Consider the following 22,233-nt stretch of genomic DNA (forward strand, 5'->3'; position numbering starts at 1 on the left):
GACCCACACCATCCCAACCGTGAAGCACGGGGGTGCGACAAGACATCGATGTTGTACAGGGTGCTTTGTGCAGGAGGGACTGGTGCACTTCACAAAATAGATGGCTCATGAGGCAAGGAAAAATTATGTGAGTATATTGAAGCAACATCCTCAAGAACTCAGTCAGGAAGTTAAAGCATTGGTCCGCAATGGGTCTTCCAACAATGGACAATGACCCCAAGCATACTCCAAAGTTGTGAGCAAATGAGCTTAAGAACAACAAAGTCAAGGTATTGGAGTGGCCATCACAAAGCCCTGACCTCAATTCTATAGAAAATTTTGTGGCAGAACTGAAAAAGCGTGTGCGAGCAAGGTGGCCTACAAACCTGACACAGTTACACCAGCTCTGTCAGGAGGAATGGGCCAAAATTCACCCAACTTATTGTTGGAAAGCTTGTGGAAGCTACCTGAAACATTGACCCAAGTTAAACAATTAAAAAGGCAATGCTACCAAATACTAATTTAGTATATGTAAACTTCTGACCCATGGAATGTGATGAAAGAAATAAAATCTGAAATAAAATCCTCTACTATTATTCAAACATTTTACATTCTTAAAATAAAAGTGGTGATCCTAACTGACCTAAAAGGGAAATTAATGTACTAGGATAAATGTCAGGAATTGTGAAAAACAGAGTTACATGTATTGGCTAAGGTTATGTAAACATAAGATAGTACAGTTGTTTAATGTCCCATTGGGTAGGATATACGTGCTTGTAGTTCGTCCACTTTATTTTCCAGTGATTGAACTTTTGGCCTATCAGAAGCTTTCTAAAGCCATGACATAATTTTCTGGAATTTTTTCCAAGCTGTTTAAAAGCCACAGTTCAAACTTAGTTCATGTACAAACTGGTGGTCGGCTTGCAAGCATCCCTCTTTTTCCTCCAAACATAACAATGGTCATTATGGCCAAACAGTTCTATTTTTGTTTCATCAGACCAGAGGACATTTCTCCAAAAAGCACAATCTTTGTCCCCATGAGCAGTTTGAAACTGTAGTGGCTTTTTTATGGTTTTGGAGCAGTGGCTTCTTCCTTGCTGAGCGGCCTTTCAGGTTATGTCGATATAGGACTCGTTTTACTATGGATATAGATACTTTTGTACCTGTTTCCTCCAGCATCTTCACAAGGTCCTTTGCTGTTGTTCTGGAATTGATTTGCACTTTTCGCACCAAAGTAGGTTCATCTCTAGGAGACAGAACGCGTCTCCTTCCTGAGCAGTATGATAGCTCCGTGGTCCCATGGTCTTTATACTTGCATACTATTGTTTGTACAGATGAATGTGGTACTTTCAGGCGTTTTGAAAATGACTCCCAAGGATGAACCAGACTTGTGGAGGTCTATAATTTCTTTTCTGAGGACTTGGCTGATTTCTTTTGATTTTCCCATGATGTCAAGCAAAGAGGCACTAAGTTTGAAGGTAGGCCTTGAAATACATCCACAGGTACACCTCCAATTGGCTCAAATTATGTCAATTAGCCTATCAGAAGCTTCTAAAGCCATGACATAATTTTCTGGAATTTTCCAAGCTGTTTAAAGGCACAGTCAACTTAGTTTATGTAAACTTCTGACCCACTGGAATTGTGATACAGTGAATTATAAGTGAAATAATCTGTCTGTAAACAATTGTTGGAAAAATGACTTGTATCATGCACAAAGTAGATGTCCTAACCCACTTGCCAAAACTATAGTTTGTTAACAAGAAATTTGTGGAGTGGTTGAAAAATGAGTTTTAATGTCTMCAACCTAAGTGTATGTAAACTTCCGACTTCAACTGTACAGGACGGTTTTGCTAGCACAGACTGGAATATGTTCCCGGATTCTCCCGATGGCATTGAGGAGTACACCACATCAGTCACTGGCTTCATAAATAAGTGCATCGATGACGTCGTCCCCACAGTGACTGTACGTACATACCAGAAGCAATGGATTACAGGCAACATCCGCACTGAGCTAAAGGGTAGAGCTACCGCTTTCAAGGAGCGGGACTCGAACCCGGAAGCTTATAAGAAATCCCGCTATGCTCACCGACGAACCATCAAAAATGCAAAGCGTCAATACAGGACTAAGATCGAATCGTACTACACCTGCCCCGGGCTTGTCGGATGTGGCAGGGCTTKCAAACTATTACATACTAMAAAGGGAAGCACAGCTGTGAGCTACCCAGTGACASGAGCCTAMCAGACRAGCTAAATTACTTCTATGCTCGATCTGAGACAAGTAACACTGAAACATGTATGAGAGCATCAGCTTTTCGGGACGACTGTGTGATCACGCTCTCCATAGCCAATGTGAGTAAGAGCTTTAAACAGGTCACGTTCCAAGGCCGCGGACCTAGACGCATTACCAGGACGTGTACTCCAAGCATGCGCTGACCAACTGGCAAGTGTCTCACTGACATTTTCATCCTGTCCTTGACTGAGTCTGTATGACTGCACGGCCAGGCACGACTCCAACACCATCATTAAGTTTGCCGATGACACAACAGTGGTAGGCCCTGATCAATGACGAGACAGCCTATAGGGAGGTCAGAGACCTGGTCGTGGTGGGTGCAGGACAACAACCTCTCCTCAACGTGATCAAGGACAAGGAGATGATTGTGGACTACAGGAAAAGGAGGATCGAGCACTCCCCATTCTCATTGACGGGGCTGTAGTGGAACAGGTTGAGAGCTTCAAGTTCCTTGGTGTCCACATCAACCAACAAACTAACATGGTTCTAAGCATACCATGATAGTCGTGAAGAGGGCACGACAAAACCTATTCCCCTCAGGAGACTGAAAAGATTTGGCATGGGTCCTCAGATCCTCAAAAGTTTCTACAGCTGCACCATCGAGAGCTTCCTGACTGGTTGCAATCACTGCTGGTATGGCAACACTCGGCCCTCTCACCGCAGGCACTACAGAGGGTAGTGGGTACGGCCCAGTACATACTGGGCCAAGCTTCCTGCCATCCAGGACCTCTATACGAGGCGGTGTCAGGAAGGCCCTAGAAATGGTCAGACTCCAGCCACCCTAGTCATAGACTGGTTCTCTGGCTACGCACGGCAAGCGGATTAGAGCGCAAGTCTAGTTCAAAAGGTTATAAACAGACCATTTGCATTGCCCCCCCCCCCCTATTTTTACGCTGCTGCTACTCTGTTTATTTTCTATGCATAGTTACTTTAATAACTCTACCTACATGTACATATTATCTTGACTAACCGGTGCCCCCGCACATTGACTCTGTGCCGGTACCCCCTGTATATAGCCTCGCTATTGTTATTTTACTGCTTCTCTTTAATTATGTTATATTTAATTTGACATTTTTTTAAATATTTTTCTTAACTGCATTGTTGGTTAAGAGCTTGTAAGTAAGCATTTCACTGTAAGGTGTACACCTGTTGTATTCGGCACATGTGACAAATAAAATTGTATTTGATTTGACTAAATGCTGTGCTTTCCAGGCTTGACTAACACTGCTTGTCTGCCTGGCTGTCTGCACACTGAGCTATCTGTTTCTTTCTGCGTCTGTCTCTGTCTGCCCTGCTGTCTGTTTTTCTGTCTGTCTATCTGTCCTTGAGACCTACTGATAACCCTAAGAGCACTTATCTAAATCCAACCCTCCAGACTCTCTAACTTGCACTCTCCTTCACTGGCCCTGGTTTGATTAGGTCAGAGCATTGTGTTTCTATGAACAGTTCTAGACTTTACCACAGATGGGAACAATGAGAGAGATATTTCACTGGATGTATAAATGTGAAGCATCCCCTTAGCGTTTCCACCCACTGCCAAATATGGTAGTGAGAGGAAGTCYACTGGCCGGCAGTGAGAGAAAATGAAACGAGATGRATTTTGGGTGACAATCTGCACATTTTCTTATCGCTGAAACATTTGATTTCAATACAGTTTTCTGTTCCCAAAACTAGAATCTGTTATGTCYAGAGTGGACTAAGTTTTGTAGACTTTACCCTTTGCAAAAGTTTWAAAAAATCACGTTGTTTAGKAGTGCAAAAGCGAATTKAGTTATTGCWCACGCGCACTTCACAGAGGAGGCGTTCCCTAAYGGAAATATKCAGATACATGCTAGAATGCGCCAATAGGATCTCGCTAGCTCGTGCTTGGCTCTGCCAACCTCCTTGCTTGTTCTGGCAACTATGACTCATTTGTTCCCATTGGAAACGACAGTCTGTCGTCTATCTGGGTTTAGTTATACAAATCTTTGACTGTACTAACTGGGTCAAAGGCTGTTCTTGTCTACGCAGAACTCTCATGATGACTTCYGATTTTTTGGGGGGGCCCCAACCCCATCAGTTACCCATCCCTGACCTAGCCCCATGGCAAGCATGGAGGGATGCAGCAGTAGACCGATAACGAGCTAACCCTCTTATGGGAGCTAAGGAGCTCTCCTCTGAGTGAGCTGATCATGTTTTTGGTGTGTTTTAATGGGCTTGGKCCATGAGAGCGCAATGTAATGGGTTTGGCCATGAGAACTAAAGGCACTAATAGGTTTGGCTATGAGAAAAGGTTCTGGGGCTCTAACTAGCTTGGAGAAAGGCACTGTCATGATTTTGKGCAAGGAGAGAAGGAGAGGAACAGAAGCAATGGGCCCTGCATTGGGGGTTGGCTGGAAATACGCCCGTTTTAGTTTGGGATGTGACGGGGGAAGCTATTGTTGTGCCCTTTTTTATGTTGTGTAAATTGATACTGTATGTTTTATGGTTGTGTTGGTGTGAAAGAAGGGGTTTTGTGTGTGATTAGTTTTACGCACATTCTAGTGTGTGTGTGTGTGTGTGCACGCACACTGCGCCACAGGATTTCTGGGGTTTGTGCATCTCTCTCACTGAGCCATCCCTAGTGAGTTGATTACAAAACAACGCTGGACAGAACCAAACTGTATCCTGCGCAGCCCTAGAGGCACTGTACACAACGTTATCCTGTAACCTGTCGTCCGTGAGTCATGCTGCCATATCTCCTAGCAGAGAGGAGGGAGAAAACGCGCCACACACACAATGATTAGAAGGGAGAAGAGGGAATGACTAGGAGGAGGAAAGAGAGAAGGTATACCGTGAAGGGGCTGAGAGGGAGTACACAGAGTAAAAAGGGCTGTTATCGTGACAGCACAGATGTTCCAAAGTTCACTCAGACAAGCTCTCTCTCTTTTTTTTTTTCTCTCTCTTTGCTCTCCTGCTCTCTCTCTCTTTCTCCTCTCTCTGGTGTGGTCACCTCCATGCTTTCTGCTGACTCAGAGCTGTGGTTCTTGGAGTCCCCTAGTGGCTGGATGTGGTATTGACCTGACAACCTGCCATACATACTACATACTGCAGCCTGGTGTGATCTCATCTCGCCAGCTCTGCCATATTAACATGGACCATGCTCTTTCAGAGCAGTCTGAGGCTGTGGCCCAAATGACACCCGCTTCCCTAAATAGTGCACTACATTGAACAGGGCCTTTGATTCAACCCTATGGGCTCTGGTCAAACGTAGCGCACGATACAGGGGATAGGGTGCCGTTTGGGACACAGCCTGAATGTTAGTGCTGCTAYCCACCATTATTGCATTAGCCATAATTGATGGATGCTGTATTCAATGTCGTCTGGGTTTGGTGGGCGGACAGCCAATCCCGCAGCTACCTCMCCTGACTGTTCCAATGCTGACAGTTCCCTGTTCTCTTTGCTGTGATTGGTGCAGAGTGCCCACCTGGCGGTGATGGATGCCCTGATGTCGGTGGGCGCCATGGAGACGGTGAGCGCAGTGAGGATGGCTGGTGCGGCGACAGGGGAGGAGCTTCTGGGTGGAGTGGGAGGAGCCAGCTGGGAGGACACCCTGCTCCACTGGGTGAATGGGGTGAGGACAAGGACAGGGAGGACTCTCTGTCTCACTCTCTGTCGCTGAGTCAGGATTTCATAACCTAATTTATATCGGAGTACAAAATATACAGACTTATAACTTGTGGCTCCCCCCCCCCAGTTGAATCAGAAGCTGAGAGAGCAAACAGAGGGTGCACAGGGTGACCCGTCTCAGGACAGCACAGAGCCACAGCCTGTCCAGCCTTCAGTAAGTATTACACTACACCTGTACTACACAGGGATTGTGTCCAAAATTGCGTCCTATTCCTTATATAGTGCATCTGTATAGAGCCCTATGGGCCCTGGTCAAAAGTAGTCCACTATGTACGGAATATGGTGCCATTGAGGATGCATGCAGTATTTATGTCAACAGCACTCACATTACACAACACATTGTGTAATACATKTACATTAATCTCATGGATTACATACTATTAAAACACTCTGACGTAAACATTTCCTGTGAACAAGCATGTTTTATACCGTGTGTGCATGTAAGATATTTCTACTTTATCGTGACAGTTTATAGTCAGTCTCCTACGCACACACTATACATGCAATCTCCCTAGTAATCTGGTGCTTGTGCAGGTAGCTACCAAAGTAAAGGAAACCCCGAGCCGCTGAAACCGCTTCAATGAGCCTTGGCATAGATCCTTGGAGCGTTTGGAGCGATGCGAGACTTCTTCCACGAGATATTCCATCATTTGGTGTTTTGTTGATGGTGGTGGAAAATGCTGTCTCAGGCACCGCTCCAGAATCTCCCATAAGTGTTCAACTGGGTTGAGATCTGGTGACACACACACACACACAACCCTTTAAACCCCCTATTCTCCCTTTGAGACTCCTCTTTCAAAGTCACTGAGATGTCTTCTAGCCATGGTAGCCAAAATAATGGGCAACTGGACATTTTTCTACATGACCCTAAGCACGATGGGATGTTTTAATGGCTTAATTAACTCAGGAAACATACCTGTGTGGAAGCACCTGCTTTCGTATCCCTCATTTACACAAGTGTTTCCTTTTATTTTGCAGTTTCWAGTATCTCAACATAATGCTTACTGGTTGTATAATTTTTAGGCTATATAATCTTCAAAACTGTCTTTTTCCTCTTAACTATCCTATTAAAGTAGCCTTAATACATATAGTATCCTCTCCTCTCCACCTGTCTTCTCCTTCCCCGCTTTCCTCTCTTTCTCTGTCCTCTTTCCTCCTCTCTGACAGTGTCCCACTCGCTGGTACTGGAAACTTGTCCCTGTAAGTTCCTCCTCTTTCTTCTCCTCCWCTGTTGCATCATTCCTTATCTTTCTCTCCGTCTTCATATTCTCGCTCTTGTTAGATTTTCGAATGAAAGGTCTGTTCTGTTTTTCTCTCCCTGCCTCTCCCCCTGTTGGTACAATATGAGAATGCAGGCATACTGCTTCACTGCTCTGCACTAGGCCTATCCGCTGTACATTTCCTTGGGCTGATGTCACAGGGAGGGGCAGGTTATTGTTGTTGTTGGACATAAATCACATGTAATCCACTCAGGGCTCTGGAAATGTAAAAAAAAAAAAAAACGTTCCTGCTAGAAACCAGTCCGTCTGGTCGGCTCCGTCTTAAAAAGGACCACGTGTGAGGTGTGGTTTTAGTTTCTAGCCACTAGCCAGTCATTGTTTTGAGTCCCAAATGGCACCCTATTCCCTATTTGTTGGATTACTTTTAGCCAGGGCCCATAGAGTAAGAAGTAATGAGCTTATGGTGTAGGCCTTTTATGTGAGGTGAAACACTATGAACTGTGCCAATACAACTATTCTAACATGGCTGATAGTCATAGCTGTTTTACACTATATACGTTTCTATCTGATTGGGACTGTTGTGTAACATTACACTCTCCTGAACAGACCCCAGGTATTACAGTCTGCTGACAGTGTTGACACTGTGCTGGCTGTGTTCAGTCATTGTCTAAAACCTGAATAGTCTGAACCTGAATAGTTTACCTGCGTCAGGTTGGGTTAAATATATTCCTCCGACGAGACTCTCTCTCCTGGCCTACTTTCCACTGACAAAGCCCTCGCTGTCTCTGTCTCTGGACTCTATTCTATGGTTACGTCCAAATTGCCACCCTATTCCCTTTGAACAGAGCCCTAGTCAAGACTACTGTACTACATAGTCAATAGTAGTGCACTGTACAGGGAGTAGGGTGCCAATTGGGACGCAAGCCATTCTCTCTGTCCCCATGGCTTCTGCTGCCTGGTTGGCTGCACCTTTCTCTTCTCCACTTCCTTGGCATGTACTCTGTTCTGTCTCTCTCTCTCTTCACTTCCACCCCTTTATTCTCTCTCTCCTCTAGGAGCATGTTGTTGGTCACGTTATCCGCGAGCCTGACGGACGTTTGTATGCGCGTGTGTGTGTATGTACTGTTTGTGCTGCATGTTTCCACCTGTGTTTTTTTTTTTTAAGAACATTGGCCTTGAACTCGCATTGAACGGTAAAGCCTGGACGTCTCCCCAACTCTCCCGTACTCACTCAATGATGTCTCTCTCTCTCTCTCACCCCGTCTAAGATCCGCTACAGAAAGGACAAGACGCTGTCTAAACAGAAGCCTACGTTTCCGGTGGTGACTGAAGTCAAAGACCTCTCCAACGGTTGTGCCATCGCTGCTGTTGTACACTACTACTGCCCCGGCCTGTTGCAGCTAGAGGGTACGTACATGCATAAAACCACATGATACAAATGAGCATGACAGTATTTGATATGCAAATACAAAAGTAAAACACAGGACTTGCGTATGGTTGTCCAATACAATACAATATAGTACATGCCTGAGGGTTTGACTAAAAAGCCTAGCTTACTATGTCACAGGTTCCATCTAGGTTTAAACCACACTACCTTTTAATACAGTAACTTACTGTGTGCAGTGTATCATTACACGTACTGTACTATCTGCTCATTGTCCTGTGTTAGATGTTTAGACTCCACGGCCTGACTACCTGCTCATTGTACCGTTCCTGTGTTAAATGGGGCTCTAGCCTCTCCAAACTGTACGTGTGACTCTTCAGAGGGGTTGGGATAAAGMGCGAAGTCGAGTTTCCGTCGGTCCTCCACGTGTAGTTGGACAATAAAGTGATCCTCGTTTTCTCCTTCAAGATGTGTGTATGAAGGAGTCCATGGCGGTGGAAGACAGCCTGTACAACCTGCAGCTGATCCGAGAGTTCTGTGACAGCTGTCTGAAGAGCTGCTGCCCCCTAGTGTTGGAGGACCTGCTCTACTCCCCACAGGAGCTCCAGGTACCACTCCCCCCCTCTGTCCTCACTGTGGGCCCATATAGCCCTATAGGATTTTGCTCCAACCCCAGTTGTAACTAACCAGATTTAATTTAGATTATTATTAGGCGCGCTAGACTAGGGTTGGAGTACAAACCTACAGGATGGTAGCGCTCCAGAAACAGGTTTGKAGAGCTCTGATCTACACATTGTCTTGCCCTCAGAGACATGCATTTAGAAATGTGTGGCTAAATATATGTCTCTGCCTAGACTGGAGCGGCAGGTAGCCTAGTGGCAGCAGGTAGCCTAGTGGTTAGAACGTTGGGCCAGTAACCGAAAGGTTGCTAGATCGAATCCCCGAGCCGACAAGCTAAAAGTCTGTCGTTCTGCCCCTGAACAAGGCAGTTAACCCACTGTTCTCCAGTAGGCCGTCATTGTGAATAAGAATTTGTTCTTAACTGTCTTGCCTAGTTAAATAAATGTTAAATAATTTTTTTTAAAGACTGTCTTATACAGAGTGTGTTTGGCCAACTGCCGCTGGATGCCATACATGTAGTAAAACTATTACAGCATGTAACTTTATTGATATCCAGGAATKAATTGTTACGGAGATCGAAMCGGCATTACAGGGGTCCTTTAACTGTTTCTCTGGTATGTTCAGGTCAACATGATGAGTTTCCTAGCGGAGCTGCTGGGTTGGTTCGAGGTACGGAGGCCGGAGTTTGTTCAGCCACTGAACACCACTGGTAAGTGTTTGCCTGGGCCCTGTTCAGGAGGATGCAATGTTACAAAACGTTCACATAGAAATGTGTCCTATAGAACAGATGTGGTGGTCTGTCAAGTAGAATAGGGCATTATGTCAGCTCTAGTTGTTACATTTCTATCTGCAATATTCGGAGCGTTTCGCCTCACTGAATACACCCCCAGGGCCTATATTCATAAAACGACTCTGAGTAGGATGCTGTTCTAGGATCAGGTCCTCCCTGTCCAAAATAATTGTGATCTAAAAGGCTAAACTGATCCTAAATCAGCCCTTCTACTTTTGAGATGCTTGATACATTCAAGCCCAAGTCTTGTGTGTGTGATTCCTGCGTAGGCCTAAATGGCRGTGTCGATATTTGACTAATGAGACTGTTTGTTTTGCTCCAGATGCTTCTGCACCGCTCAAGCCAACCAGTTTGAGCAATAACAGGTACAGCAGCTCTCACACAGTCATAATCACAAACATAACTTTATAATTTMTATATCAGTGGTCATCTGTCTCAGGAATGATACCTTTAGAGGGAAAGTTTATTGTGAGAGCTCGGGTGAGTGAGTAGATTTCCAATTTATTTATTACCTATGGCAAATCAACTTAACTTCATCTTGACACTTGATACAAATTTTTGTCCGTATTTCAGCGGCTCTCCTTCCATCTTCAAGAAGCCATTCCTGCCCATCTCCTCACCAGTGTCGCCAGGGCCTGCGCCAGGTGAGAGCAGGGCAACGCCCATCCCATCATTTAGGTCTGTCACACTTCTGTCCTCTGCAGAACACCCGGGTCCAAATAGTTTTTGTTTTTATTTACAATCAAACAACACGTATAATATAATAAAACAGATTGCTTGACGAGCTTGCCTGGCCCAATGAAAGCAATGGAATAGTCCCGAAAGTGCAAACCCCGTTCATCTGCGACCGCAGGCAGGCATGCACAATCAAACGTTCCTCAAGGTGTTTGAGAGAGAACGGGTACTTAAGTTCACACCCAGGTCTGGTGAGTCTTTTATAACTGTGTTGTCTGCGTTTGTTTATCAGTGGGTCCATGTGAAGGTTTTTCTGCCTTTTTTTGGGGGTGTTTATCTTTGCATGCCCTGACTAGTGCCTGTGTGTCTTGGTGGTGTCTGTGTGTGTCTGTGTTGACGACTGTGTGTGAATGTGTGCAGCGTCTCTGACTCAGTCTGCCTCCATGTCTCATGTAGAGAGAGCTGGGAGAACATGGACCAAGAAGCCTTTCAGGTAGGCCCCATCTCATTGTCTCTCTCTCTGTCTCCCTCTCTGTCTCTCTCTCTGTTAGCTCCATATTTCAGTTGTATCTCAGTACAAAGGGTTGGGGTCAATTCTAYTTCAATGAAGTCATTTCAGGAAGTAAACTCTCTCTCTCTCTCTTCCCGTCTCTCTCCGTCCAGTCGTCCCCTGTCCTCGGCCGTTTCATTTAGCATTCCCTTTGGCCTGGACAGCGACGTGGACGTCGTGATGGGCGGCGCCATCACCCGCTCGGTCAGCTCTGATAACGTGGCCCCCGGCCTGACCATAACCCGCGTGCCCTACACCCCCCCAGAGGACCTTAGTCACCTGCTCAGCAAGCCCCCCGCCCCCCCCGGCTCCCACAGAGGTTCCTGGGCCACCCAGAGCTCCTCCGTGGTGCCCATGCTGCTGAAGGAGAATGGCCTGGGAGAGGGGGATGGGGAGCTGCCTACCATCGAGGAGGCCCTGCAGATCATCCACAACGAGGACAAGATGGAGCCCCGGCTCCACCCCGACGGCGCGGCCGACGGATTCTTCCTGCACTCTCCCGACGACYCGGCCAGTGCCAGACGCAACGGCCGCGGCGCTCACCCCTCCCACCCGCMTAACCCCATACCCCTCAGCTGCTCCGCCCCGTCCCGCTCTGGGATGATGTACCACCCCCACCTCCCCATGGGGGGAAAGACGCAGGCACCCAGGGAGCAGCCCTCCTCCACCCCCTTCTCCCGCACCCGACACACCTCGGAGGGCTCGCGGGACGACGACTCGGTGCTGAGGGACGGGAGCGTGGACTCTGACGCCTCTGAGGACCTCCTTCTCCTCCCCAATGCCCAGTCCACGCCTGCCACACCTGCTGTCCACACCAGAAGCTGTGGAGGGGGGACGGACGCGCCGGACAGTGGCGTGAGGATGACCAGCTTCGCTGAGCGCAAGAAGAAACCGTCGACAGTGGGYGTATCACCTAAAAGCGGTGGCGCCAGCAGCAGCGAACCGGTCGCCCCGGCAGCGACAGTTCCGATGACCAGCTGGGTGGTCCAGCCCCAGAAGTCGACAGAGGAGAGCCCCAGTAAGAGTCCTGGATTGACCACCGAGATGTCCGAGCTGGGAGCCCGGCTGGACGAGAAGAGGAAGGCCATCGAGGCCCAGAAGAAACGTATTGAGGCCATCTTCGCCAAGCACCGCCAGAGACTGGGCAAGAGCGCCTTCCTGCAGCTGAAGAAAGAGCAGGGAGTGGGGGAGAGAGAGGAGGAGGAGGAGGGGGGCCAGGTCAGCGCCTCCTCCACAGAGGAGGACCTCARGGGGCTGACGCTAGATGAAAGGCTGGCTCGCATGGAGGATGAGGAGCAGCAGGAGGTGCAGCAGCAGGAGAAACGGCGCCTCTCACTGGAGCAGGAGGGGAACGTCAAACCATCACACCTGGACAACAAGCAGGCCTCCTTACCCAGAAGGGAGAAGGGTGCAGGGGCGGCAGGGCCAGGAGGAGAGCAGGCCGGGGTGGTAGCGCGTCAGCCAGCGCCCTTAGGGGACTACAACAATGCTGTCTCAAAGCTGAACGCRGCGCTAAGCTCCCTGCAGAGCGACATGCAGCGCCTCTCCGAACAACAGAACCAACTCATCAGGAAGAAGCCTGCCGCTCCCGCCGGMAACAAGTCCTGGGTGATCCCGCCCAGTCTCAAATCCTCGGCCCCTCCCTCGACCCGCATGTCCCGCGCGTCCACCCCCCGCGACCTCGCCTCCGCCTCCTCTTCCCCCTCGTCGTCCCGCCGCAACGCAGCCAGTCCCGCCAGAACATCCAAGTCGCCCCAGGTCCAGCGCCGGGCCCAGTCGGTGCCTCCCAAGAGCCCCAAGCACCAGGCCACCCACTACCACCACGCCCGACCCCAGGATCTCAAAGTGCCGGGCCTGTCGCGCGTCCTCACCCCCCCACAGAATGTGGACACTATCCCCCACCTGCGCCGCGCCTCCCCCTGGCAGTGCCGGGACCAGAACTCCTCCACCTTCAACATCAGCTCTGCCTCCAGCCCTGCCTCCACCCCAATCCCCTCCCCTGCTCCAACCCCCACCCCCAGGGCCCTGTCGCTGGCCCTGGATGACAACATGTCGGACGCCGGCTCGAACGAGGACCAGAGCATCTTCAGCATYGACCTGGATACCGCCACATCTCAGGCCTCGGGGAGAAAGGAGCATGGTGGTGGAGGGAGCTCGGGGGCGCCCTCTGAGTGCTCGTTTGAGAGTGATGTTCCGGCTGCGGGGGTGTTTAATGGCAAGCGCAGCAGCCTGATCGAGATTTCTCTATCGGCCTTGTGCGGAGACGGGGACGAGGATGACCTGAGTGTCATGGACGACTCCATGAGCGATGTGACTGAACCCGAGATGAAGGGAGGGGTCGGCTTCTTCTTTAAGGTTAGTCGGACTGTGTGTGTGTTTGTCTGTTTGCCTGTGTGTGTGTTTGTCTGTTTGCCTGTGTGTGTGTTTAAGCCTGACTAATCCTGTATCTGTGTGTGTCCGCCATCAGGATGACAAGGTGCGGCCAGAGGACGAGATGGCCCAGAGGAAAGCAGCCCTGATGGAGAAACAGCGGAAGAGGGCGGAGGAGATGAAGAGACGCAGACTGGAGCAGGAGGAGAAGCGAGAGAAAGAGCATGCGATGTGTGTTGCTTTTTCAAGCCACTTACARTACTGCACTGTCCAACAGTCGACTCTCTAAATCCACWAGATGGCGCTGCTTATGTTTCTTGTCCGGGTTACTGCCAAGCACTGTGYGACTTATTTTATTTGAATAATTCATTGATTTGATTGATTAATTGGTTCTCCTCCCCTCTCTCTATACCTCTAGCCGACCTGAGTGGTTTAACATCGAGGGCTGGGGAGACAAGTGTGGTGGTGGTGGCAGTGGTGAGGACCGGCCCCGGACCCCCGGTACTCCCCCATCAGAGAGCATGACCCAGCGGAGAGACACCTTCACCAGGCAGGAGTACGAGCGGAGGCAGCAGCTGAAGATCATGGAGGATCTGGACAAGGTGTTGCGGCAGAAGCCCACCACGGTGCGYGGCGTGAAGAAGCAGAGACCCAAGACCATGTTCCGGGACGACTCTGTGCTTTCCCGCAGCCCCGCCAAGGGATTCATGGGTAAATATAAACTCCTCTCCCATTGCAGAGTCAGTCTGGGGGCGTTCCTTGTTGTTTTTTGTTGTTGTTTGCAGTCGTGCTGCGCATCTCAGACTGCGATGTCACATTTTGATGGGGTTTTCTCTGTGTTTGTCTCACTCTCACTCACTCACACTAGGCTCCAAACTCAACAAGGTCTATTCCCACTCTACCATGAACCTGTCCTCAATGGCTAACGATACTGGCAACAGCGGGACACTGACCGTCAGGAAATCTCCCAGGTAACTAACTGTCAACAAGCTGTATTTTACTGCACAGGTAGCTATGGTTAACCATAAGTAGTTGTACCCCCCCCCCCCACAAGGATCTGAAGCTGCCTGACTATCCCCTCCTCCCGTCCTCATTATTGGCCTATTTTTAACACAAATGTGTAATTCAATGTCTGTCTGTTTATGTACCGGTATGCAGATTGTTTTGTTATGCTTCACAACAAATTTCCTCTCCTCCCTACAGCCGATCTCACTCCCCCTCAAGGCTGATGTCACCGGGACGAATGGCCAATCAGAATGGAGAGAAGGACTGGGAGAACGCCTCCACGGCCTCGTCTCCCGCCTCCATCCCAGAGTACACCGGTACGTTTACCTTTAACCTTACGTTACAGCTCAGTGTTAACCATCACTCGGGGTCCATGACTGTGACATAATCTCTAGTTCCCTCTTCCAATATTCCTGTTCCAATAATATCCACACTAGCATTCATCAATAATCTTACTTAACCCAGAACTAAAGTCTTGTGTAATTGGCCAGATGCTCGATTAAGTTCTAGGTCCATACGAGAAGAGATAGAAAGAGAACCGGAACGGAGAGCTCTCTCTTTGCAAGTTACGGGCCGAGCGTCCCCTCCCCGTAAGAATTTTGAAAGATGCTAAGACCTGCAAAATCGGGATTTGTCTAAAGTACCGGAACTAATGCTGCTCGTTATCTCACACATCCCTTTGTATCATGACAGATCGACGCTACCATTTATGTTTACGAGAGAGGACTTTATCATGAGTGAAATGCTAGTATGGATATGGTAACAGAGCCTATACTGAGAATACGATGTCATCATAAGTACAGTTGAAGTCGGAAGTTTACATACACTTAGGTTGGAGTCATTAAAACTTGTTTTACAACCACTCCACAAATTTCTTGTTAACAAACTATAGTTTTGGCAAGTCGGTTAGGACATCTACTTTGTGCATGATACAAGTCATTTTTCCAACAATTGTTTACAGACAGATTATTTCACTTATAATTCACTGTATCACAATTCCAGTGGGTCAGAAGTTTACATAAACTGAGTTGACTGTGCCTTTTAAACAACTTGGAATATTCCAGAAAATGATGGCATTATAAGCTTCTGATAGGCTAATTGACATCATTTGAGTCAATTGGAGATATACCTGGGGATGTATTTCAAGGCCTACCTTCAAACTCAGTGCCTCTTTGCTTGACATCATGGGAAAATCTAAAGAAATCAGCCAAGACCTCCACAAAAGAAATGATAGACCTCCACAAGTCTGGCAATTTCCAAATGCCTGAAGGTACCACATTCATCTGTGCAAACAATAGTACGCAAGTATAAACACCATGGGACCACGCAGCCGTCATACCACTCAGGAAGAAGACGCGTTCTGTCTCCTAGAGATGAACGTACTTTGGTGCGAAAAGTGCAAATCAATCCCAGARCAACAGCAAAGGACCTTGTGAAGATGCTGGAGGAAACGGGTACAAAAGTATCTATATCCACAGTAAAACGAGTCCCATATCGACATAACCTGAAAGGCCGCTCAGCAAGGAAGAAGGCACTGCTCCAAAACCGGCATAAAAAAGCCAGACTACGGTTTGCAACTGCACATGGGGACAAAGATCGTACTTTTTGGAGAAATGTCCTCTGGTCTGATGAAACAAAAATAGAACTGTTTGGCCATAATGACCATCGTTATGTTTGGAGGAAAAAGGTGGAGGCTTGCAAGCCGAAGAAAACCATCCCAACCGTGAAGCACGGCGGTGGCAGCATCATGTTGTGGGGTTGCATTGCTGCAGTAGGGACTGGTGCACTTCACAAAATAGATGGCATCATGAGGCAGGAAMATTTTGTGGATATATTGAAGCAACATCTCAAGACATCAGTCAGGAAGTTAAAGCTTGGTCGCAAATGGGTCTTCCAAATGGACAATGACCCAAAGCATACTTCAAAAGTTCTGGCAAAACGGCTTAAGSACAACAAAGTCAATGTATTGGAGTGGCCATCACAAAGCCTGGACCTGAATCCTATAGAAAATCTGTGGGCAGAACTGAAAAATCGTGTGTGAGCGAGGAGGCCTACAAACCTGACTCAGTTACACAAGCTCTGTCAGGAGGAATGGGCCTAAATTCACCCAACTTATTGTGGGAAGCTTGTGGAAGGCTACTCGAATGTTTTGACCCAAGTTAAACAATTTAAAGGCAATGCTACCAAATACTAATTGACTGTATGTAAACTTCTGACCCACTGGGAATGTGATGAAAGAAATAAAAGCTGAAATAAATCATTCTCTCTACTATTATTCTGACATTTAACATTCTTAAAATAAAGTGGTGATCCGAACTGACCTAATACAGGGAATTTTTACTAGGATTAAATGTCAGGAATTGTGAAAAACTGAGTTTAAATGTATTTGGCTAAGGTGTATGTAAACTTCTGACTTCAACTGTATCTGTTTGAACTAATCCATCACATATTAACAGAAAGCTCATATGGGAACGTACTTGTTCTTTGATCTATGGCATGCTATTTGTATTGATTTTGTTGATTTGTGTAGATGTGTTGTTTTTGTGTTTGATTTGTGTTTGTGATATTTGTGTTGGCTTCCAGGGCCCAAGCTGTACAAGGAGCCCAGCTTCAAGTCCAACAAGTTCATCATCCACAACGCCATCTCCCGCTGCTGCCTTGCTGGCAAGGTCAACGAACCTCAGAAAAACAAGATTGTAGAGGTCAGAACTCTATAAATCAACAACTCCACTTAGATCCTTTTAAATAAATGTGTGCATCTCAAATGGCACCACCATATTCCATTATAGTCCACTACTTTTGACCAGGGTCTATAGGGCACTACAAAGTGAATAGGGGTGCCATTTGGGATGCGAACAACAACCCCTGTTAGAGGCCTTTAAATCAACAACCTTGCTAACCTCCGCTAGGCTGGATTGGCTGTCAGTCTACCTGGTTGGAGCCTCCACACTGCCACTGTTTATGTCCCGTTCACCTCCTCTCTCTCAGTTCAGTTCAAAGGGCTTTATTGGATGGGAAACAWATGTTTACATTGCCAAAGCAAGTGAAATGGATAAGCAAAAGGTGAACAGYAACTATTACACTCACACAAGTTCCAAAAGAATAAAGACATTTCATATTATGTATGTATACAGCRTTGTAACGATGTGCAAATAGTTAAAGTACAAAGGGGAAAATAAATAAACATCAATATGGGTTGTTTTTACAATGGCGTTTGTTCTTCACTGGTTGCCCTTTTTTTGTGGCAACAGGTCACAAACCTTGCTGCTGTGACGGCACACTGTGGTATTTCACCCAGTAGATATGAGAGTTTATCAAAATTGGATTTGTTTTCAAGTTCTTTGTGTGTGTGTGTAATCTGAGGAAAATATGTCTCTAATATGGTCATAYATTTGGCATGAGGTTAGGAAGTGCAGCTCAGTTTCCACCTCATTTTGTAGGCACTGTGCACATAGCCTGTCTTCTCTTGAGAGCCAGGTCTGCCTACGGCGACCTTTCTCAATAGCAAGACTATGCTCACTGAGTCTGTACATATTCAAAGCTTTACKTAATTTTGGGTAATTTACAGTGGTCAGGTATTCTGCCACTGACTCCTCTCTGGTTAGGGCCAAATGGCATTGTAGTTTGCACTGTTTTTTTGTTAATTCTTTCCAAAGTGTCAAGTAATTATCTTTTTGTATTCTCATGATTTGGTTGGGTCTAATTGTGTTGTTGTCCTGGGGCTCTGTGGGTGTGTTTGTGAACAGAGSCCCTGGACCAGCTTGCTTAGGGGACTCTCTCTCTCTCTCTCAATTAAATTCAATGTGCTTTATTTGCATGGGAAACATATGTTTACATTGGCAAAGCTCTGTCACTCTTTCTAATGTGGATTCGTATTGAATGTATTGAATTGTGTCATTGTTAAAGGGTTTTTAACATTGTTTTTATCTCCCCATCTCCTTCTATGGTTCAGGAGATGGAGAAATGCCAGGCCAACCACTTCCTCATCCTCTTCCGTGACTCCAGCTGTCAGTTCCGGGCCGTCTACACCATGAACCCAGAGACCGAGGAGATGGTGCGCCTAACGGGCATCGGGCCTCGCGTCATCAGCCCCGCCATGGTGGAGTCCATCTACAAGTATAGTTCGGACCGCAAACAGTTCACCACCATCCCGTCCAAAACCATGTCCATGAGCGTCGATGCCTTCACCATCCCCGGGCACCTGTGGCAGAGCAAGCGCCCGGGCACCCCCAAGAAGCTGGGCACCCCCAAATAATGAGAACATCTCAATGATGGAGGAGGTGGTGGGCAGGGGGAGGAAGGTGGACATATGTAAATCAGGGGCCCCTCTTCCCCCAGTCAACCCCCACCCCCTCCTCCCCCCTCCTTTCTCTTATATTGGTTTGGTCCAGTGTTGGCTGTTGATTTGGGGACTGTTTTGGTTCAGTAGGCTGGTCAGGTAGACCGCCGGAAGGATCTGAAAGGAATAAATGACACTGGTGTCAGACATGTATAAACCGCCTGCCCCTTTAAGCCTGTCCAACCAGATGGTCTCTKCCCCTTTAAGACCAACCTGGGTCGTATTCACTAGGAAGCAAACGGACCAAAACAGGGAGGGACTACSTGAATGTGTCCAATAAGAAACGCTTGTTTTTCGTTGCAATATGTTTTGCTACGGTGTGCACCAATGAATATGACCCTCATCAGCTCAGTGTATGGGGGACATTTGTACATGTCATGTGACAAGGGGGCCAGCTACAGATAATCACTACTACTAAAGCCATTCATAGGGCCCTGTCTGTCACACACTACACCCCGTAGGGGCCTCTGATTGCCCCCCCCCCCCAGCCTGATCTACCTAGATTGTAAAATAATAATGTTGTGATAGGACAAGAATGAACAGGGCTTCTTCCCACCGTACTGGGCCTGGCTCCCCCAGCCTCCTACTGCTTTCCCACTGCCTCCCCTTGACTAACCCCGTCCACAGTCATCCATTGTGACCTTAAGCACTTGGTGGTGAGCGCGAGAGGGAACATCTCGCACACACTGCCGCAGCTCTCTGAACAGAACATGGGGGTCAGACCCGCAATCTCCCTCCCTCTCTTTCTCTCTCTCTCTTTTCTCTTTCTTTAATCTGACCTTCTTTCTTCTTTAATTCCAGGACTCTTTCTCCTCCCGTCTGCTGCCTCTCCCTGCAGACGGGACAGAAGAACCCACCCTGAAAGAAATCCGACTTAGCAAACTGCTCTCTCATGAATGTAGGGCGCACCCGAACCACTCGGCTCCCCCGGGTGTGTTTTCGTTGGCCAGTCGAGRACTGGGAGGTACTGTATTGGGCGGGTCCACCGAGGGCTCTAGCACTCTTGACTGGCTGCCGTGCCTGTCAGTCAGAGCGGTATGAAGGACTCCGCCCAGCTCCAACTCTACTTCAGCTCTAGACATCTGGATGTTTTTTTTTTTACACCACTACTTTTGACATGTTGTGCTGAGTGAATCGCTTCGGCCTTCGTGAGCAGAAATGAGAACTAATCCACACCCCCTTTACTTGCTTTATTTCCTATTTCAGTACGAGAGGTGGAATGAAAATAGCGTTATACCGTTGTACATTATTATCTTGATGAATGAAACTGGAAAAAAATGAAGGAGGACTTTATACTCTGTTTAGCATTACCCAGGATTCACATTGTGTGGAAAGAGAAAAAGAAACGAAAATGAATGACAATTTAATATATATGAATGCTGTTTATTGCTAATTACTTTCAGTTTTGACCTTGATTTGTACAWACAAGTTGAACTATGAATAAGCTAGCCTGCTGCTTTACCATTAGCGAGGTGTGCGTGTGTCTGAGAGAAGAGTGCGCCAGTGAGTGAAAGAGCGAGTGAATGAGTAGAAAAACTGTCTGACAACAGAGACTTAGCGAACTCTCCACAAATCTGAGAAATAAACCCAGAAGGACAAAAATGAACAAGCTATGTCATTTGAGATCACACACACACATGTTACCTGTGAATGAAGGATAATCGGGACTGTATCAGCCCTAATTCGGTCCCGCTGCAGGGTATGGTGTGGTACTACAGTATTTGGGGTTTTGGGTAAGCCTTGACCCCATAGGGTACCATTTGGAACACAACCTGTGTTTCTGGTCTAACCTGTAGGCACTAGTGGGTTCTGATCCCCTCTTGTCTTCATTTAGCACTATATCAGCTGATGTAGGCCAGCCAGCCAATCAGCTGCCATCTCTCCTGTCWTGTTTCACATCACAAACTGCCTCCCAATAACAACATCACGTTCCTGTCGTTTTGACTGAGATTTCAAATGGAGATCTGATAGATTTTTTGGTCTCTCTAAAAGGTTTGACAATGGGTTTGTATGTTCAGTGTGTATGGCAAGGAGTGTGAGATGAGTGGACGTGTGTGACTGTGTTGGTGTTTGTAAAGGAGAGTACGTATGAGATAGTCAACCTATAACTGGATTCTGTGCAATTCTCCTGTAGACAGTAAGTCAGTCATGTAACCCCAAGGTGTGTTTGTTGGGTAAAGATTAGAAGGATTTTTTAGTTTCAAGATTCTATTATGATTATTATGATTTTATTTTTTTCTCCATTTAAAGTGGTGATTCAGATGTTCATTTCATAGAAGACATGTCCTGTATGTAGTCTTTTTTATTTTGCTCTGTTACCACCGTGTCGATGTGGGCAGAGTATTTGTGTTCCTCTCGCAAAATTGTTCATGATTACAGATAACTGGACCAGGCTAATAAAATCCTTTTAAAAATCACCATTACCCCTTTCATTTATGTCATGCTCATTCTTAGTGCTTCTGGACCCACCTTAAATGAACAACTTTAAAGGCTTAACAAAGCCTTCATAAACCCATKTATAGGGCTACATACAGTAGGTGCTTCACGAATCCATTTAGAAGCTGATTTGTACTATATTAAAATGTGTTCTAACATAATGCTTTTCTAAACGTGACAGCTCTTTTTCCACCCTTTATGTATACAGAATGGTATGTCCTTAAATGATTTCTAAAGCATATTTCGTATGGAGGCCTTATAAAACCTTTTTAAAGTTTAGTTACGTTGCCTATCGGTTCCACGTTTTTAAAGTTTGAGGGAATTTCTTTCCTTTTCATAGTCTTTTTCCTCTCGCTTCATACTGTCAGCGTTGCACTRGGACTAGCTAACTGGTATGTGTGTAACTGAAACGCGTACCCTCTATGGCCCATGTCAACAAAAAAGTGTGTGAGGAAATGAAAGTATAGGTTGAGCGCATTCATGCTTATACACACACTTGATGCTTCCACAATTCTTGKTTTCAGGGGTAAAATTTGAGGGAGCATGGCTTACGGATGGTTGAGGTGGGCTAGGTCCCCCGTCTGGAAGTTGGCGAATTTAGCATTTTTCAAACAGCTGAAATGTATTTTTCCTGCAATCTAGAACCATAATCATTATGCTTAATTGGCGTCAACCCCCCCAAAAAAAATTGGGATATCAATGCATATACCTCTTGAGCAGTCAAWCCTCCTGAGTGGTTATTTTAAAACGAAATATACTCAAATCTGGGTACAAGATTAAAGGAATGTGAATCTTATTCAGTACATTTAGTTATTGCTTTTCTAAAGCCTACCAACCTTGTCAACAGGCATGCCAGCTAAGCTAGACACTGACTTGATTGATATCCTGAAATGGCTTCTTGGTAGCTAGTTATGAGATTAGCAAGC

General features: G+C 46.8%; 1 protein-coding gene across 3 annotated transcripts in view; it reads left to right on the forward strand.

The window, feature by feature from the left end:
- camsap3 (calmodulin regulated spectrin-associated protein family, member 3) overlaps positions 1 to 21,288 on the forward strand; it is a 64,345-nt gene extending 43,057 nt beyond the window's left edge. Inside the window, exons 3-18 of one of the 3 annotated variants that reach the window (XM_024011246.2) lie at positions 5,706 to 5,861; positions 5,985 to 6,071; positions 7,085 to 7,117; positions 8,406 to 8,544; positions 8,990 to 9,129; positions 9,767 to 9,851; positions 10,255 to 10,297; positions 10,506 to 10,576; positions 11,028 to 11,100; positions 11,271 to 13,512; positions 13,625 to 13,758; positions 13,946 to 14,238; positions 14,396 to 14,498; positions 14,731 to 14,849; positions 17,116 to 17,234; positions 18,485 to 21,288. In XM_024011246.2, the coding sequence (XP_023867014.1) occupies positions 5,706 to 5,861; positions 5,985 to 6,071; positions 7,085 to 7,117; positions 8,406 to 8,544; positions 8,990 to 9,129; positions 9,767 to 9,851; positions 10,255 to 10,297; positions 10,506 to 10,576; positions 11,028 to 11,100; positions 11,271 to 13,512; positions 13,625 to 13,758; positions 13,946 to 14,238; positions 14,396 to 14,498; positions 14,731 to 14,849; positions 17,116 to 17,234; positions 18,485 to 18,787 (4,140 nt within the window). In that variant the 3' untranslated portion in view covers positions 18,788 to 21,288. The remainder of the gene's footprint in view (positions 1 to 5,705; positions 5,862 to 5,984; positions 6,072 to 7,084; positions 7,118 to 8,405; positions 8,545 to 8,989; positions 9,130 to 9,766; positions 9,852 to 10,254; positions 10,298 to 10,505; positions 10,577 to 11,027; positions 11,101 to 11,270; positions 13,513 to 13,624; positions 13,759 to 13,945; positions 14,239 to 14,395; positions 14,499 to 14,730; positions 14,850 to 17,115; positions 17,235 to 18,484) is intronic. The other 2 variants (XM_024011248.2, XM_024011247.2) reach the window with 2 other exon arrangements.
- The last annotated feature ends 945 nt before the right edge of the window (positions 21,289 to 22,233 follow it).

The sequence above is a fragment of the Salvelinus sp. IW2-2015 genome, linkage group LG20 (assembly GCF_002910315.2).
Source record: "Salvelinus sp. IW2-2015 linkage group LG20, ASM291031v2, whole genome shotgun sequence".
Taxonomy (NCBI): Eukaryota; Metazoa; Chordata; class Actinopteri; order Salmoniformes; family Salmonidae; genus Salvelinus; species Salvelinus sp. IW2-2015.